At 39.8% G+C, this 20,875-nt stretch overlaps 1 protein-coding gene across 1 annotated transcript; it reads right to left on the bottom strand.

The window, feature by feature from the left end:
- Positions 1 to 8,885: 8,885 nt before the first annotated feature.
- Positions 8,886 to 16,692, bottom strand: LOC121524055 (gonadotropin-releasing hormone II receptor-like). Its single transcript, XM_041809228.1, has 3 exons — positions 16,156 to 16,692; positions 11,007 to 11,208; positions 8,886 to 9,304 (listed from the first exon to the last, which is right to left on the bottom strand). The coding sequence occupies exons 1-3, from the start codon at positions 16,690 to 16,692 to the stop codon at positions 8,886 to 8,888; spliced, it is 1,158 nt and encodes a 385-aa protein (XP_041665162.1).
- Positions 16,693 to 20,875: the final 4,183 nt, after the last annotated feature.

The raw sequence follows: 20,875 nt of genomic DNA on the forward strand, positions 1-20,875 counted from the left end.
AACCCCCTGACTGCTATCAATGAGCATCTTCTGCACTTTTTGATGGCAGTCTGTCGTAGTTTCTGTTTCCCCTAAAGCCTGCTGCTAACCACCCAAGAGTAGCCTCCAAAAACCCTATAACAGAATGCTTTAATGCCTCCCCATCTCCCTGATCCTCCATGCCTACCTCAAACCAAAGCTTAATGCCTTTATTGCCTGTGCACGTGCACATGTGCATGTGGAAAGTCTTCAACAAGCATTGCCTCTTCAGAAAAGGTCCTGTCAAGTTCTTTTGTACAACTTTTCCAGTAGGAGTCTGATCCATAACCAAAATATTTTATTCCTCAGATCTCCTCTGGTGAGTAGACACATGAGATTTGCACAGCGATCCTTAAAAACCAAAATGAAGCCAAATATTGTCACCTGTTTTAGTCTGCCATGACAAAACTCTTGACTTTGCCTTCCGTTTCTCTGCAATAATAAAGGGAAGAAACGTAGCGGCCTTTCGCGAAAGCCTTACGGAGGTGAGAGGCGGATTAGAAATGATTGTCTATAGCCATAAATGCCATTTTGAAGAACTTGTTCTTCACTTAAGTCTTCTTCACACCTCCAAAGAAAGCTACCTCAGTCTGACAAGGATATTTGAGCCATAGATGAGGCCGATGTTAGCCTGATGATGCTGCTTTTTGCTCGACTACCTCGACCAAAAAAACCCTATAAAGCTTTCCGTTCAGTGAATACTTCCTTAACCAGTGCCAGTGTACCGTGCCAGCCGCCAACCAGGCCAGTCCAAAGAGTGCTCACCAGGACGACCACCATGGAGGGTGTGACCATGGCAGAGCCTGACTCCCACTGACACAACCCAAGCCTTACCGTACCAGAGATCGAAAGGAGCCTTAACAATGTCTCAGTCGCCTTCTGCTTCCATCATATTTTGGTGGAAATCTTCAACTTCCTGTCTTGTTATCCATGGCTTCCAAATATCCCAGGTGTCCATCTCCAAAGACATAACCGTGCGGATGTCGCTCGTAGAAAAGATGGACCAAAGAGTGCTTGGCGAGCCTTTTTGAGCCAGCATTCAATTTTTTCTATGAAGTCTTGCCTCACAAACTTGATGGCATACTGAAGAAAAGCCAAAAATGACCAAGGCTAATGCTGCCAAGTTAGCTCTCCAGATGCCAAATTGGTCACCCTGGGACCTCGACGACTCTGCGTTGGCGGCTAAAGAAGGTGAAACTTGCCTGCATGCACGGACGACGACGCTTGTGTTTCACCGTGTCAGCATATCCAAAAACGATCTATGAAAACCAAGCTGAAAGATCCCCAAAGATGTAAACATTTCATGGTTTTCTTTCCTTTTCTTCAACCAATTATTTTAAAAGAGACTTGTTCCTAATTGAAGGGGTCGCCAGCGTGTGAAGTGCTTTAACTGAAACCAAGCCAAAAAACGTTTTGCTCATGATTTAATTTCCATTCTTTTAAATAATATTTTTCTTGTCCTTTAGTCATTGCAGGTTGACCCCTTCAACATGGAGCTCTATTTTGTTGATTCTAACATTGTATTCTAAAAAGCGACCAAATGAAGATGATGGATATTTTGAAAGACTTTAAATGTCAATACTATAAATTCTTCCTTTTACTAAAGTAGTAGGATTCTTGCCAAATATTTAGATATCGTAAAGAAATATGTAACCAAATACTTCTACGTTTTTAACATTCATTCTCTACCTTTACACTTCCTCATAGCCAAAGCACAGACACATGCTTGAGAGCATAATGGAATACATGTTATATTGAAATAACAAAAGATGAACCTTGAGGGCTGCAGCTTTATGATGGAACCACAAATTTAGATTAGAAATGTTATATGGTTATACATACATTTATTTAAAGTTTACCTGAAATCAAATTAAGCAATATAAACTTTCAAAATGAAAAATTCAAACTTAATATTTTTTAGTTTCGTGGCAATTAGGTGCCATTTTCTTTTCATCAAACCTATGAAATTGTTGTTTTATTTTTGCCGGTCAAATTCAGCATATGTTTGAAGGTACCTGTAGCAACTTAACAGAAATCTATTTTCAACCTTTCTGACACGTCATACTGTTTGTTTCGACATAGCCTTTAGTTGGTGTTTCAGAGTACCCATAGCATTTCATTTAGGGTATCATTACTTTCTAAACCAAAAATGTTATCTGTTTTAAGGTACCTTGAGGCCTTTCTTGTCAGCATGGCCTTATATTTTTCTCCAACCATTTTGGAGCTGACCTACATCATTCATAACAATGTTTTTTTTAATCTTTTGTTTTACCCCTCTTTTTTGAGATATAACCTTCCATTAAGGTGGTTTGAGGGACGCACCCGTTTTCTCTCTTTTTTCTTCTCCAAATCAAGTTTGATCTGCTTTTGAATACCCTTAAGAATTTCTCAGAAAGTTTCTTCCATTCCTATGTATAGATTGACTTGTTTTATGATCGCCTTTAAATCAGTGAAAAGACCCGTTTAGAATCCATTCTAAAATTTGGGTTGGTGCATTTCGAAGTCCATTTTACATGCTGCTTCATGGCACCCTTTAATATCTGCTTTTATGTTCAGTTAGCTTCTTTTATACAGTCCATTATCTTTCACATGAATCAAGATTATTTTGAGGTCCTGTTAGCACTAGGGGTAAGGTAGGTTTTCTTAAGTCGTACATGTGGTAGAGTCTATTTTATCGTACCACCAAGACACTGTTTCTAGGTACCTTTAGTTGCCTTTTTTGACGTTCTCTTTCTCTAAATCTTTTTTTCCTTCTAATTAGTGTTTGATGGTACCTATTAGCATCTGTGTTCTGTTTTTTTTTTTGTTTTTTTTTTGTTTTTTTTTAACACAACATGTAGTCTGGTCTGTTTTAGGTATCTGTTAGAGGCTGTTTCAAGGCACCCTACATTGGTGGGTCAGCATAAGCATTGTTTTGTGGTACATTCTTTCATTTCAGTTATTCTTTATGCAGACCGTACTGTTGTAGGAATCTTTCATGTCTGTTTTAAGGTACCCTGAGCATTTGTTTAAAGATCTTTTTTTTTGTTGCATTCTGAAGTGATTAGTCTGTTTTAGGTACATTTCCTTCCTTCTAATACTTGATTAGGTCAGTTTTGAAGTTTCCTTTAGCAATGTTTCCTTCCTTTCTCTTTTCTGGGTAGCATGAAATTGTCTGCTTTTTTCATTTTAGACATTAAAAGCAAATCCTTGAAGACAGATACAGACTTCCTTACCAAACAATTAACAGGAACTTTAATTGAGCGCTATCATTTAAACATTTACTTAAATCAAAATGTGTCAAAAATGGCTGACTGTGATTTCAGATGGACTTTAAAATAGTTTCTCAGATAAAAATGAACCAGGTTTAACTAATTTAGATCTGAATTGTGCATTTCCTCAAGCTTTAAAGGTCCTCAAGGTTCACCGTTCCCCTTTATGAGTGTTAAAGATGATTCAAAGAAAGAGCAATATGAAACAAAAAGGGCTATTCCAACATCTAACCTCTAACATTCTAAAACCAGCTGAACCAATGCGATACCAAAAAGTGTATTTGAAACAAAGACCCAAAAAGTCTATGTGTTTTCGTAGCGTGAAGTGTGTAGATGTCGAACTAGTTTTTGAAATGGAAAGCATCTGTTGCTTCTGTTTGATTCATTTCTGCCTCTTTTCATTCGAGTCTTTTTGTTCTTCCTGCTGTGCTCAGGAGACGGTGCCAAAACAAATGTTCGCTTTTGTTGGAAAGTTTAAAATTGTTATTATAATTATTTTTAGCTCTGATAACATTAATTATGATGATTTGTTTCCTTTTTCATTTGATGTGTGTACGGATGAGATGATTAGGATTTCTTTGAGATGGTTTTTGTTTTTCAGCAGGTGATGTGAGTGTTTCCAGAGACGATAAATTTAACTCACATTCTGCCCAGAAGAGCCAGCGACTAGATGATAAAGAAAGACAAAAACTAGAAAAAAATGTAGGAAAGTAGAAACTGGTTGCTAGTACCAAGGAGAAACAATGCTTTAATAATTTTAATGCCTCTCTGATCTCTAAGCTTTCCACAGGACTGAAAACTTAAAGCTTTAACCTGTCATAACTGAGGTTCTTCCTCGGTCTTTGGCCAAAATTACAAAGTTTGGAGGCAAAAGACGGACTCCTGGTGAGAAGCAGACATCCAGAGACCAATAAGGACTTTATTTTACATGTTAATGTCAAACATTTACAAAAAAGTATTTCTAATGGTGTCAGTTCATGCAAATGACAAAAAAATCGCAGGTAAGGTTGATGAAGTTGTACCAAAAATACCTGCTGTGGCTCCACTTGGTGGAACTTATACGTTTCCGTGGCCTTTTCATGTAAACAGGCCAAGTCCTTCCAGTTCTGAACTTAGAATTTCCAACTTCCCTTGGAAATTCACCTATAGGAAGTTGTGTGCTTCCTGTAGGTGAAGCAGAATTTTACAGTAAAAGACCACATGGCAACAATGTGATTAGTTATTGAATAAGTTCAGCTTGTACAGCCCTAGGACCCCTCTTCCAACACCGTTTCACCCAAATTTCAGTCCCCAAAACTTCTTTTAAAGGAGCCAGCATTCTCCACAAGTTTACACCATGTTCTCTCCAAGTTAGGGAGGGTTGAAATAAAATCCCTGAAACTTACTTTAGATTTCCAGACTGTTTAAGTACCCCCAAAAGGTTCCTGGTACCAGGAAAAGTTCCTGCATTTAACCCAAAATTACAACATGTGGCAACCAAGTTAAGCAAAACACAATTGGTTTATTCTAAAGAATCCAAACCTCAGCGTAAATGCACTTCTTACCTAAGCTGTAACGACATAACATCTACGTATTTTTGTGATTTGCCAAAACTGACTCCTTCAATGCTATTTATTTATTTATTTAGATTAAAACAACACCAGCACTTTGCCATAGAAAAGGTGGCACTAATTGGACATACTCAATGTAAATTGCATTTAATTTTCAGTGAAGTATCCTGATGATACCAGACTATAAGCTACTTGTATTTGAAGCCATATTTCATCTTCGTTTAAAGCTGCACAAAGACTAAAAAACTTTTTAAATAAATGTCTAATTGACACAAAACAAACACCATTTTAGAGCAAAATTAGATCATTAATTATGATCATTATTTAAAAGCTATAACAGCCTGGTCTCTGTTTGTCTGCAGATCTTAATGTCCGACTTTTTCTCCTTATTGAACACGTCCCAACATGCCTAAAACCAAATAAAGATTTTGTTTAAAATTGTTTGTGTTTGTTTGTTTTCTGTTGCCAAGTGAATGAAACTTAATGTCTGGTGTGCTGTGCCGCACCTTTTTTTTTTTCTGTTTGATTCAGGCATGCTCCTAATCTTACATAGCTGACAGATTGTTCCAGATCCCGTGTCTGTCATCAGGCTAATCCATCTGTCAAAGCTTCAAGGTGACACTTGTTCTTAGAATGACCAGGCCGATACATCAGGTTAACATCCGTGTGCCCACTTCTGCTTTGGGATATTCCCATATGAGAAATCTTACTCAAAGTACCTAAATGATCCAACCACACCCGCATTACTGATCTCTGCAGTAAAACACAATGATATCCACTGATATTGATGATAGACTTTATTGAGCATAGGTTCTTTACATCTTCGTGCACTTTAAAGAATATAATAATGGTGCACTCACATTCAATACATAGTTACATATAAATACCATAAATTGCACATCTGTCGATCTTATAGTGTTGCATATGTCACAAGTACTTTCTTGCTATTACAAATATTTTGGTAAATAATGACATCCTTTATATTTTGATAAAATCTCTCTATAGGCTACGGTATAAACTTCTGTTGGTCATTGTTTTTACAATCATGCAGGACTTGCTGATTATCCCATTGGCGGGTTGCAGAGGTAGTGTCGATGCAGACGGTTTGATGTGCTTCACTTTGGAAGAACTGAGTTTAATCAGGCTCCAGTGGAGTTTACAGTGAGTTCATGTGAGAATGAGACACGTACATATTTGGACTTGTTTGTTGCTCACGAGTATTGCAAGAAAAAAAAATACAAGAAGAGTTAAAAAACATTATAGATTGTGCCTTAAAGAGGTGGACTTAGGCCATGTTTACATGGCATTGAGCCTCTGAAAATGGAGACATAACTAAGCAAAAACTAAAAACACTGTAGTATCAATGCCAGGCCTGTGGATGGCAGTGTAACTGTGATGAAACAACACGCGCATGCTCACTTCCTGTTCCTTCTACAGAGTATGGAGGTGTAAATTTACAATAATGGCGAACACATCAGTGTCCAAAACATGTCATTTTCAGGTGCACAAAGCTGCAGTCATTTAAACAAACTGACAAAATGAAGTTAAAAGGTTCGCCTGAAATCACTGTCAAGTAAACATGGCCTTAGCCACTGAATTTTCAAAAGTGATGCCAAGGTATGGCCACCAGGGGGCGACTGAGCTGGTTGTAAAAGCAGCCTGATTGTATACGAGTTTCCGATAAAGCTTTCCTACTTCCCAGCAGATTATGCTAACAAAGTTGTGGTCAGTGTCTCTAGTTAAGTCTTCTTTAATGCAGCCTGATTTTCATTCAGGATGGAGCCATTTAGAGTCAAAGAGACTAGGAAGAAGAGAGAGAGTTAAGACTTGCGACTTTTAGGAGGAGCAATCCATCAAGGTACTTTGTCAAAATGATGCTTGTTGAAAGCATTCCATCCAAATGAATGGGCGTAAATGGGAAATATTTAGTGATCTACGATTTTAAAGCTTAAAATACGGAAAATGTACAGTTTAACAGTTACCAGGAGCCCAAATCTAACAGCTAGTGAGTTGTGCATAAACATTTTGAGATTTCTGAATAAGGACTTGCATTATGAAATAAACACAATTATAGGTTTGTTCAGACCATCACACTGGAAAGTCCCATCTTGTCACCCACTATGCCATAAACCAGCATTACTTATCTAATGTGTGTATTTTAACCAAAATTTCTTCTTCTCTGCTCTCAAACAGAGCTAATACTATGGCAGGCAAGATATACAAAACCACTATTAAGACAAGTAAAAACTTCACCAGCTACCTCTCTGGAAATTACATTAATGCCACAGCACGTCCAGCCACTGCCAAAGTGGGATTGCTCAACGAAAACAATGGGACAGGTGTTTGGACGTGCGTTGTATAGTGTGTTTGGGGTTAAGGGGCTGTTTTCATGTGTATGATCCAAGTCTGTCGTCAGGTCAGGTCTGGTATGGATACATATGTTGGGTTGGCACTGCTGCATCAACCTTAGTCTTATACTTCTCCAGCCTCCTGATGGCCATCCTCCAGGCATGCACCAGGCCCATGCTCCATCTCTCCAGGTGTCCTCCCAGCTAACCCCTCCATGATGCACATGGTTGCCCCCGGTGTCTGGACCAGCCCACTGGGTCCTGGCCACCCAGTATATGCTGGATTAGGCCCCAGAAAGGACAACATGCGCCTGTATCAGGCAGCTGACCCTTCCCATCTCTGCTCTCCTGCTCTCTAGACACATGATCTTGCCAACGATACCTACAGATTTGCAGAAGAGAGGTTGCTACAAAGGAGTTCAGCCAGTGCCTCTAGCCATCAGTCAACATCCAGGCCTCACCAGAGTATAGTAAGATCAAGGACTAAGGACCAAAAGACTCTGACTTTTGTCTGCATGCTCAGATACCACCCCATGTGCAAGGCCAAGTCTGCTGTTGATCTCAGCCTTGCAGTCAGCAGATTGATGGATTACGCTGCCAAGGTAGGTGCACTGTTCTACAACTTCCCTGCTCTCACCATTCACAGCCACAGATACAATGGCAGCATCCAAGGCATCCACAAATGCCCATCAGCATTAACGCATTAATCCTGATCAATTAAGATCCATCATCTGTACATTCAATTTTTTAAACCATGATTCATCTCAGCATTTCCCTGCAGCCACAGTGACGTAAAATGTATCCACCACTTAATGTCTCATTTCACTTTAAAAAACTCACAGCCAGCTCAGTGGACAAGTCAAGTCATCTGAGCCTTGTGTTATCAAAGATTTTACCTTTTACTGTTCCCTTATTTCTTTTCTGATCAATAACAAATTCCTTTTTCACAGTTAAGCTCATGTCATAATCTTCATTTTATCTAAAGTAACTTATTTTCTTCCAAAACAAAGCCAGATCTGCAGGAGGTCCTACAAAATGCAAAGTTGTGGAATTTTGAAAATGCTTAAAAACGGGGAGATTAACCACGATGAACTACAGAAATTTACAGCTGTTGCACAACCACACTTTTCCTGAAACATCATTACTCAGTTTTACTCAGCCTGTAAATTAAAACCAGAGTGCAACAAACGCAAAAATCTTGTTGTATACACTTTTGCACTCAAATGCAAAGTAAGTCTGGATATCTCTCAGTTTGGGTTGCTTTTGGCCAGTATGTTCCTCCTTTTTCTGCTCTTCACATGTACTCTGATTACTAAATTTTCCTGAAGCATCTACTGGGAATGACTACAAAAAGAAACAAGCACTACATACCCCAAACATCTCATTGCATATATTATTATGCTGATATCTGTTTATGGAGGTAAAACCTTCCCTTTTTATTAGAGGATATATTGATTTTGTGAGTTTTGGCACTCATGGGTCTTGCAGCACATTTGTTCTCATCGTGATATCAAGAATCCATGGAGAACAAGAAAGGGCGTTACCGTGAGAAACTGCAATAAGCAAGGGTTTGTGCAGACCTCGAGGATCTTCATCACAGCTCAAAGAAACGCTCCACAGAGCAACGAAACCATGCAAACGTCCTGATGGATTTCTCTGAGCTTGAAACCGCTGACATCGTCATTTTAAAATCTTTATTTTGTCACAGCAGCGTCTGTTTATCCAGGGTTCCCACTGTGCGGGTTTGAGCTCAGGTCAGACTCCATCTCCACGCCGGCTCCGTGACATCGCCCGGACAGACGGTCCACGGATCGAGGTGAGGCGTTGTTAGCTTGACGACCTCGACGACAGCACACCAACACATCAGCAAGGTCGGCTCTGAAGGACGGGGTGAAGAAGCCGTAGATGACCGGGTCACAGCATGAGTTCAGGTTCCCAAAGATAAACAGTATGTGGTTCACGTACTCTGGCGTGTGCTTGATCATGGCTGGCTGGAACCAGTACCAGATCCCAAGGAGGTAGTAGGGCGTCCAGCAGATCACGAAGGAGCTGACGATGACAATGGTCATCTTCAGAGTCTTCATTCGGGCTTTGGGGATCATGTCGGTTCCACTTCGTCTGAGGCAGTGCTCACCCTCTGCTGGAACAACAAAGAAAACTCTGAGTAAAGAAATCACGGACAAAACCAGCTCTATGCTTAGACAAACTACAATATTTTCTTTAAAAATCATGAAAACAAAGGCTGAAATTTGAAAGCTCTACATGTGCCTATAAAACCCAATAGAGTCTTCCGAGTAGGTTGACTAGAGACACGTCTCATCTTTTCTTATTCCCTGTCTCCACAGAGTATCCTGATGTGTACATGAAGCCCTTAATGTATGAATAAGCACACTTTTAATCCACTAAGTATCCCTGTCCATTAATCATATGAAGCCCTTTTTTCACAACCATATTTAAAACTCTGAAAACCTATCTTAGACTATTTATCTCCATTTATCTCACTGAATAGTGTATGCAACACCTACTATATCCACTGGGTGGCACTGCTGTGCATAAATATCATTGTCTGAAAATTGGAAAAAAACGGATGTGTCTCGGTTCTGCACAGCTACTCAGAAATCTCACAGAGTAAGAGCAAACATCCAGGAAAGAAAAAAATCTTTCCACATATCATTTCTAGACCCTGTAACAATCATTTTTTTGTTTAAGGAAATATATTTGATAATAAAATATATAGCTAGGATTCCTCAGAAACCTGGGTCAATCACTCAGTTGAGTTGCCAGTTAGTGAAAGCAAATTTTGTACTTGGAACATTTCTAAAGAGATGTATTATTGTTGTATTTACTGCAGTAATGATAGAAACCATGATGTTTGCTTCTTAGTATCTCTTAGGCATAATGGTCAACAAAAAGCAGTGCTGTGTGGCATACCACTCAAAGTGAATGCAGGTGTTTGATAATGTCATAGTGTCACACTCTGTGGTCTAGTGAGAAAGTTAGACAAGTGTGATGTGGAAATATGATGCCTGTTTACATCACTGTTCATAAATGTTCAATGAATTTCTGTTACAGTGAATAACTTAGCATTGTGGGCTGTATTTGATTTCTATTAAATTACATTGCTGTTTGAAAATATTTACAGATAAGTCAAGAAATATATTAGTTAAATAAATTAAAGGTTTTTTAAACAAATTCTACTCACTGGGATGATTTTATGTGGAAACAAAACAACATTTTGTAGCAGAAATGAAAGAAATCCATACATGTCCAGAATAACCCTAAACGGGCAAGTCAACCATATCTGCATCCTGATTGGGTAATCTGAAAAATAAAAACCTCAAATGTTGTTAAAGGAAGCGGCAGGAACACAATTTTACCAACAAATAATTTTTTGCTAATGGATTTCTTAGTGTGGAAGTGAAAGTGTTAACAGCAGTTCTGCCATCACTTTTAAGGCATCTTCACACACAGGGACTGGTCTAGATCTAACCTCTTTGAGCCCTCTTGGTTATAAATTGGTGTTGTACATAGTTTGACCGAATGATTGATTAATTAATTGGTTGATCAAAACTTCCTTGTGATTGGTCGCTTGACTGGATTGGCCATTTAAATCTAACCAATACCCTACTGTGGTGTAGTGCAGCGATGCGCTGGTATACAGACTATACTTGCTTTTTTTGGTCTCTATTTAGTCTCTTTTAATATAAATTCATCAAGCATTAATGATACCATAAAAGTTAGTAAGACCTTGTATGTGATGAGTAATACTGTAACTCAGCAGCTGCTGTGTGGTACTGGGTGTAAAAATGTCCCTCCTAGTCTTCTGTAGAGTCACACACCTTTGCTCTTGTGCATCTGCCCATTGATCTTGGTGAGGATGCGAGTGTAGCAGAAAGTCATGACAAGCAGCGGGAAGACATACAGCGTCACAAAGTGAAACATGTTGTATGCCGTCTCCTGCCACCGATACTGGAAACTTCCATGGGTCACGCACTGAGTGAAGTCCACTCCATCTGCTTTAATGGCCCGGAAAATGAAGAGCTGAGAATGGAGAGAGCGAGGAGAGATGATGGATGAGTTTCATGAAGTCACAGAAAAACAGCGCTGAAGTTTGTTTTTCCATAAAACAAACTTTAAATTAAAAGTTGGGACAAAGAAGCTCCAGTTCTAGACGTTCTTTGTCTCCATGTTGTGTATTAAAGCCATTTTAATGCACAACACAAACATCAACACACTTGATTAGAGATGATGACGCTGTTAGATACGAGATCTTTTCAGCAGCATCCAGCTGCACGGTAAATAAGGATGGTGGGTAAATTGTCAGGTATTTGGTTGTGCTTTATCTGAACTGAACTATGAAGAATTAAATATTTATTAATGGCAGGGAAAATAAGGTTCTTTTAGATTTAAAATCGTCATTCAGACATCACAGTAGGGTTGTCATCAAGTTTTGATATACATTGATGTTTGGACCATAAAGAGATCTAACTGGAAATCCTTTAAGTTTGAAAAAAAAAAGAAAACAAAACTTGAAATATTGTTGGTTTTTTTTTTTTTTAGAATAGAAAAAGTAAATTCTACGCTTGTAGAAATGTCCATATCGATAGAAAGAAAATGCAACTTTTTGCAGTGTGTCACAGTGGGCTCTAAGCCGATGACAAATAACAGGAGAACACAGAGTTACTTGAAAACAAAAGATAGATTCATTTACAACAAACATTAAATGTTACAATAACAAAGGAAAGTCTAGTGCTGCAAAAGCAAGATAACAAAAATGCTGCTGGGAGAATGAATGTGGTTGTGTTTCTGTTTTCAATCAATTCAACTGATGAGGTTCTGTTAAGTGAACACTAATACTGAACATTGATTTTACTCCCTTTAAACTGCTGTTTGCTCTTCTCTGCAGCTGCTTTCTGCTCTCTTGCCAGTGATCCACACTGAATTAGGATTGCTTGTCAAGCTTGGCCTTTTCATGTTGTAAAACAGCTTTGCCCTCACCTGATGCACGCTGGGAAACAACCCTGACAGCAGAAAAACTGAACAATAACACAGAATGGCGTAGAAGAAGATGGGCAGGTAATCTGCCCACAGTCATGGCAGTTATCTGATGTACAGGTTAGCAGCTGCTCACCCTGCAGGTTTATCACTGACAGATCAGATTCAAGGTACTCTGCAGCACGCTTTTATTTCTGGATCCTTCCATCTCAAAGAAAAGATCCCAGGACGTAAGAAGCAGTTTTTGACCCACTTGATGAAACTAGAAAACATCTAAAGGTGCCTTTAATCTGTACAAGAGGAGCTTTCTGACCATGTTTAAGAGTTTTAAGCTGGTTCTTTCTGTTAAAAATGAATTGGAGCAATAAAGTTTAAGGAATATGTCCATAGATTGATTTATCCTGCAGCATGTAAACAGGCTGTAACGTCTGCTACATGATCATTGGTGAATCATGGATGCATCCATATTTCTGTATTTAAAGAAGAGATATTCCACCAGGCACCAAAAACTTTCCATTTTTTTTCTCGATTTTTTTCTATAACATGGTGCCATTTCCACCATGCAGTCTAGTTTGGTTCAGAACAGTTTGGTATGATAAATATTGCTCTTGCTTGCATTTCAACAACCAACCATAGACTTACTTGATAGGCAGTGTACCCTTCAAATTCCACATACTCTGTTTACACAGCTATCTGCATGGAAAGCTCACATCAGGGCAAACTGCTCCATTTCTAGTCAGTATTCTAAATCCACAGGATGTGCACTGGTTGGTCTCTTGCACATGCCAGAAATGCCACTTTAACTCTGCTCTGCTTGAGATACATATGGAGTCGATTTTCAGCACAAGCCACTGCCAAAATTTGCTAATCTGCAGCAGACTGGCCCAAACAGGAATGAAAACGCACAGAGCACCTGGTCGGTTTTAAAATACAACACAATGCAATGCATCAACTCCTGCTTGTAGATCTCATCACTGCTGGTACATGCCACAGGTCATCAGCTGCTCAGAGGGTCACAGAGGTAACACAACGTCATAGATGAAGAGAAGTTAATCTTGGATAAGGAAAACCACTAAAGTTCATTTGACACCACAGATTCTTTGTAGAAAACAGAACCCTTTGAACTTCCTTATGTAGTCACCCATGACATAGGAGAAAAGAAATCAGAATAATATTCAAGTGAACAGCAAACCAACCTCTGAATGTAAGTGTTATTCCTGCAAAGTCCTAGTTCTTAGTTGATCTTCTGGTTTCTCATCCTAATCTCAGTCAGTTTGATCAAAACTGGACATTTCTTCATTAAAAGAAGAGCAAAGAACCACACTGAAAGTAGGGATGCACGATATTATCGGCAGTACATCAGTATCGGCCGATAAGAGCTTAAAAAGTTAATTATCGGTATCAGCTGATAACAAAATTTACGCTGATCTGTATGGCTAATAATGTGACGTCATCATTAAGCGCACGCGATGACGCCAAACTCAACATGCCTGCTGTGTGTGAGAAGTTTGGGGTGTGGGAACAAGACAGCAAGGTAGCTGTTTGCATTGCTTGTAAAGTACATGTGATGCAAGGAGGAGCACGACAACACACATTTATTTTGCACCTAAAAAACTGTCACCCTGATGACTACAAGATAGACAGGCATTTATTGTCATTGCATTGTAAAAATGCAACGAAATTATGTTTGGCAGTCTCCTCTGTAGCAGCAAATACAGTGGTCCAAGCGGTGGTTAGAAATCTGCAGCCTCACATCATCCATCCTGCTGATGAGGGAGTGGGCATCTGGGAGAAAGATGCTTGGTGGGGCAGGTTTGTGTGGGGTTGCTCTTAGCCTAGCCTGCAGCCCAGCCCGGGCCACTGCTTTCGTACGCCCTGACCCATGCTACCTCAATAGGTAGCGTTCAGTAATCTCCTGTTGATCAGGCAGTGTTCTGTGGCAGTTACTGGCAGTTGTTGTTAGCTTTTAAGCTAGCTAGGAGTTGTAGTTGAGACTGAGGTCGCCTTTTCATCTTTTTTGGATTTTTCTTGGTGGAAATTTCCTGTTCTTTCTCTCAAAGGTATCCTGGACCATCCATCTTCTTTCAACATGCAGTGCTCAACAAATTTATTAGACCACCTGTCATATTTGTCTCAAAGACCATCCAGCATCATGAAGTGAAAAACACTGTAAGTCCAAGATATAACTTGAGAGTGTATCTTTCTTGCTGCCAACAAGGTCTTTCTTAAGATAAAGAATGACAAAACTTCATGCCAGGGAAAACTCATCAGCAGCCTGTACTTAAGTCATTTGACAAAGCTAAAAAATACAGCAGTTACCACCCAAAGGTAAGGAGCTGAACAGGAAAATTATTGAATGTATAGCTCTTGATAATCAGCCTTTCAGCGTGGCAGAATATACGGGCTTCCGTGGGCTAGTGATGCATTTAAAGCCCCACTACGTTATACCTAGTAGGCGCTTGTGGCCTTACCTGAACTGTAAAACTTTGTTTCCTGTCACGTAGAGAAGCTCCTCGTTAAAGCTAAACATATTAGCTTCACCACGGATATATGGATGTCAAGTGTTCGTCCTATTAGCACGTTGAGCCTTACTGCCTCAGTGGATAGATGAGGAGGAGTGCTCACTCAGCAGCCGCAATTGCTTTTGATAACATGTTTCAGAGATGGAAAACAGAGAAAAAGAACGTGCATGTCGTCCTACATGACAGTGCGCAAAACATTGCAAAAGCAATGACGGACTTCTGTGTGCCAAGTCTCCCATGCATGGCACACACTCTGCAGATGTCCTTTCTCCATTATTGGAGATGTGGATGCATTGTTTAAAGCAGAATCAGGAGAACTACTTCAGTTGAAGTTTTATTCATCTTGAGCCTTAAAAATTTAAAAGCACATCTAAGCTCTGAACTATCAGTAGATTTTTTGCATTTAAGAATCTGTCTTGTTGTTGTTGTTATTTAAAGCACTTTGTGAGGAGTATCTCAAGGAGCCATCCTGCATACTGGCTGAGTAATAAGGAGAATCAATCTAAATTTATAAGATTTTTTTTTTTTTTGCACTGTGGAGCTCAGTGCCAGTAGGTTATTTTGCTGCTTTTAATTGCCCTCAAAGATCAAATGTTTAATCTGTTTCTTAAAAGATAGACTACCAATATGTAGAATAAAATATTTGTATTACAGCATGGAATTGGTGTTTTTACAGTGGAAAAAAATGTAATTAAATATCAGTATCGGGCAAAATAAGTTTTAAAATATCAGCATATCGGATATCTGCAAAAATCCAGTATCATGCATCCCTAGCTGAAAGCTCTCTTGGAGGAAAAGATGTTTTTGTGCTTCTTCAGTTTCAGCAAGAGTTTAATTTACAAACTGGCCCCACTAATGAAGAATTGACATGACAATAGCTGCCTGTCAGATTACTTTTTGGGCTTTTTCACCTTTATTGGAAAGAACAGCTAAGGGGACGGAATTATGGGATGTACCTTGAATGGGCCTGCCCTTCCAAAGCACTATCTGTGGGGTGTTTTCAAGATGGATGTGAAATATTTCCCATGGCATGCATATGTGAAATGTTTCAGCTATGTGAAAGTGGGACTGGACGATTTTTTTCGACCAATCAACGGAGTGCAGTGAGTCTACCTCCGCCCTTTAGGGTCTGACAAGCACCCTCTGCTACTCAACCATAGGGTGCCAAAAAGTTGGACATTGTTGATTGGTTATTTTAATCTTTTCCCAATTTTTGACAGTGAAAAAAACACAATCATGCACCATGCCAAACCAAACTAAATCTGGACCAAACCTCATAGAATAGCAATCTGAGGTCAGCAGTGTTTACAGCCTATTTTAGTACTGAAGGATGAATAAACCAAATGGATAAACTCCACAAACTTTTAGTTCCTTTAAGTCGTTTAGACCTCAAAACAAAAAAATCAGGTCCCTGATCTAACAACAGTTGGGTCAAGGCGAGCTTGGACCCACATATTCAACTACTATCTACCTGTGGGGAGGCAAGCAGCAGGCTGAGCGTCCACGCCACCAGCAGCATCCGTCTGTTCCTGAGTCCAGCATCCAGGGAGTCCAGTGGGTGGAGGATGGCACGGTACCGGTCCAGACTCACCACCACCAGGATGAACGCCACTGAGTGCATGGCGAACAGCTTCAAAAAACACAGTAGCTTACACATGACGTCCCCGGCGTACCACTGCACCGTGATGTTCCACACAGCATCCAGTGGCATCACCACGAATGTCATCACCAGGTCGGCCGATGCTAGACTGGCGATAAGTGGGCGCAGGTGAGCGGCCAGACGGTAGCCCCGCCCCCAGCACACGCTGATCAAGACGGACAGGTTACTACAGGCGGCGAACACGAACAGAACCACAGTGGCGATGACGCGACACTGAGCCGCCACAGTGAAGGAGGGCGCTCGCCAGGGGGGAGGAGAGGGGGGAGAGGAGGAGTTCATGAGGGAGAAGACGGAGACGTTGACCTGATCGTTGGGAGGAGAGATCCACAGCGAGACATTCACAGACATCCTGGAAGACAAAAAAGAGGGATAATATTGAGAAGGTGGCATTATGGTGACATCATGATTTAATGGAAACCTACATGTTTTATTTGTTTTAAGAACAAGCTCTCCTTAAGAGTGGTTGATGATTAAAGGCAAGTCTCTTCATACATAAATTTAAACACTGGAGTGTGAGTGATACTGCAGAGGGAACAAATCACAGGTGGAAATGTGGAAAGGCAAATCATTTCTTGATGCAGCTAATAAAGGTTTACATATCCACCATGATGTCTAACATACATTTACCCAGCAAGTAATAATGCCGCATAGCTTTTAAAGATAGATGAAGAATGTGATCCTATTTCTTTAAATGCTATGCTGCCGGTTTCTTTGTGCTCAGTCATGGGTTTGCATGAGACTATCTGAGTTGCTGAGAAGACAGTGGTCTGAAGTTATCCATATTTCATGCCATTATTTTTGGTTTCTGGATATTTTGGGTTAATGGATGCTTTCAGGGAGGTGAAGAGGAAGAGGAGAAGACAGAAAGTCACATGGACTTGTGATGGAACATTTATTTCTAACCAAAAATGAGACTTTCTAAGCTAGGTGTAAATAGTAAAAACATTTAGAAACTAATAAACGTAAAAACAATATGAAGATATCACATAACTGTAGGAAAATGTGTGTTTAAAGGAGAGATTGCATCTCTCCTTGCAGGGGAGGGTAGATTGATAATGGGTTGTTTGCAGTCATGTGATCCTGAAGCCAGATGGGGGCAGGAAGTGAATAACAGCAGTTAGGAATCAGTGTGAATGGAGGAAAGTTATCATCAGTCCATTTCTACTTATATTTGCTATGATCCCTACACTTTACAAAAAAGTGATTGTTCCCACAGGTTAACTGATTTACCTGGTGTGAGGATGATCGATATCACAACTGACTTAGTCCTATAGATCTCCCACAACAAATATACTATTATGATATTTGTGATAATCTTGTGGGGTGAGAGACCAATCAGTGATGTCTCATCCACAAGCCAGCTCTTTTATATGAACGACAGGAGCTGGCTCCTGTTTGAGAGCCAGTTTCCTATGTTTGTTATTTAATCCATATTTAAAAAAGCCATACTGGATCCAAAGAAAGAGCTGTTTGGGAGCCAAAAGATCAGCTCTTCTTACTGAGCTGAGCCCAATGATCCAGAACTCTAGAAAGAGATGGATTTCCTGTCACTACGAGCAAGACTGGATGGACATCAGCTGTGAAAACAAAAGAAAGGTTTCAAGGTTTACTGTTAAAAACTGGACCGCTTGTGAGAATTACCTGACTTCACCCCTCTAGATTTAGATGGAGGCTTTTAATGGAACATTCAGTCTTAACATGTCACTACTTTCAGCTTAAGTAGGTCAAGATTTCATTTTGAACAGTCTGCAAAGTCATAAACGACATATTGCAACCTCTCATCTGGAGTTCTTCACTATGACCTGACATCATCTGCAAACAACCTAAACCTTCAAGTTAAGGTGACATTAATCACAAAACTCTTCCCTGATTGGCCAAAACGAAGCAACTAAAAGTACATGAAAGGCAATCTAAGAATCAATCACCTGTCATTGTCTGGTTAATTTTATTCCACTGGGAATGGAATTAAACTTTTTGTTAGGTCTAAAGGTGACTCCATCGCATTACCAATGCTTTTTTTTTTTTTGCAATTTTCACATGTTTTATTACATTTTCCTAACACCCCCCCCCCCCATTTACATAGGAAAGTCACATTGCCATGTATTCTAGATTTATCTCATAGAGAGTAAAACAAGCCTTCTTCAAGCTTTTTTTTCTAATCTTGATAATTACAGCTTAAAGCTCACAAAAATCAAATCTCCACTATCTCAAAATATGAGCATGTTGTAGAAAAGTCCAATTTGCAAAGGTTTCCTGAGCCTTGATTCTCTCACTCTGGTTCAGTTCACACAACTACACTCATGGGAAAGACTGCTGACTTGACTCCTGTCCAGAAGATCATCACTGACACCCTTCACAAGTAGGGTAAGCCACACAGGGTCACTGCTGAAAGCGCAGGCTGTTCTCAGAAGCTGTATCAAAGCAGATTCATGGAAAGTTGACTGAAAGGAAAAGTGTGGTGAGAAAAGGAGCACGATTAACAGGGATGAGCTCAGCCTTTAGAGGACTGTCACACAAAGCAGATTCAAGAATTTTAGGTGAGCTTCCCAAGGAGTGGACTAAGGCTGAAGTCAGTAGATCAAGAGCCACCACACACAGACAGGTCCAGGAGATGGGCTACAAAGTATTGTGTTCTTAGTGTTGAGCCAGTCCTAAACCACAGATATCGTAAACATCTCACCTTGACTAAGGAGAAAAGATTGGACTGTTGTATGGTGGTCCAAAGTCCTGCTTTCAAGACAGGGGCAGGTGCCCATAAATTTTGAATTTCATTTGTAAATCAACTTTCCAGAGTCCAGAGGAAGATCTGAGAGGCACAAAATCCAAGGTGCTTGACGTCCAGTGTTTTCAGTTTCCACAGTCAGTGATGATTGAGGTGCCATGTCATCTGCTGCTGTTGGTCCACTGTGCTTTATCGAGTCCAGAGTCAATGCTGTCAGCCATCTACCAGGAGGTTTTAGAGCACCTCATGCTTTCATCTCTGGGAAGCTATATGGAGATACTGATTTCCTTTCCCAACAGGACTTGGCCCCTGCCCACGCTGAGGCAAAAAATACCAGAAACTGATTTGCTGACCATGATACTGTGTTTGATTTGCCAGCCAACTCACCCGACCTGATCACCATTGAGGATCTCTGGAGAAATGTCAAGAGAAAGATGAAAGGCACCACACTCAACAATCCAGACAAGCTGAAAGCTGCTATCGCAACCTGGGCTTTATAACACCCCAGCAGTGCCACAGACTGCTTGGCTTCATGCCACGTTGCATAGATGCAGTCATTTATGCAAAAGGAGCTCAAACCAATTACTAAGTGCATGAATGAGCACCTTTTTCCAAGAATCAACATTTCTTTTAGTACTATTGTTTTGTGATATTTAAATATTTTGAGGTGGTGTTTTTTTTGTGAGCTGTAAGCCATAATCATCAACATTAAAACAAAAAAGTCTTTAAATATTTTATTTTGTATGAGCTGTATTTAGAATAAATGGACATTTCACTTCTTCAATTAAATCTCAGGGGGAAAAAAACTTTTTCATGAAATTCTAATTTTTTGAGATACACCTGTATACATAATCTCTGAGTACTGGTTTTTAGGAGCAGCTTTCATCTTTGTCTAAACTTAATTTGGATTCATTGTGCAATTCTTTTTTCTTTTCCACACCTTTTAATATGCTCTTTTAGATGTCCTATCTCTTGCTCTGTGCATGGATGTTTCCCCAGAGACTCTACCTGAGTTCGCACCTTTTTCATGGATCTTCATTAATATGGATTTCCAATGAATCTGCAGTGAGCCCTCGTTTGTCTTTTTTTTTCATTAGATTCAGCTTAAAAGTGCATTTTGTTTCCTTTCTCTTTGCAATTCAACCAAAGATGATAGGGGCCCATGAATGATTTTTTTGTTCTGGCATTTTTTCATACACCTTAAATATTGTAGATTACTCTCTGTTGGCTCAAAGACTGATGCTTCATGAACAAATATATTAATATCAGAGGTAAAATACAATTATAAAGGGACATTACACTATAAAATACATATACCAACATTTGCCTTTAGTGTATAAAAGGTAGGTTTGTGCAGAATTGTGCTGCAGAAGCACTGTTGCAATATCTCCTAACAGCATTAACATTTATAGCTCATTTTAATGTGTCTGCTTTTGCCCACTCCACTCTGAGTTAGAGCCCGCCCTCATAGGTGGATTAAACAAAGGTAAGCAATCACCTTGAGGGGGTGTCAAGATACAGTATTCGGATGTGCGCAGAATTTAAGACGCATACATCTAAACCTACTTTCAAATGTGTTTTCTCAGTGTAAATAAGAGAGTGAACATAAGGCATCACAGCAGATTCTGATTATCCAAAAAGTCACTGTGGAGGACCCCAACATCAAGGTCCAAGCCTCTCAAAAGACCCCCAAATGACTTCATATCAAGCAAATGTTAGTTAGGCTGATAAATCATACATGTTAAATAGTGTCAGAAAAACAATAGTGAGCATATATGTCCTGCTTTTTCACCTGAAAAGAGGATTACT

This window comes from Cheilinus undulatus, linkage group 16 (assembly GCF_018320785.1).
Source record: "Cheilinus undulatus linkage group 16, ASM1832078v1, whole genome shotgun sequence".
In the NCBI taxonomy this organism is placed as follows: Eukaryota; Metazoa; Chordata; class Actinopteri; order Labriformes; family Labridae; genus Cheilinus; species Cheilinus undulatus.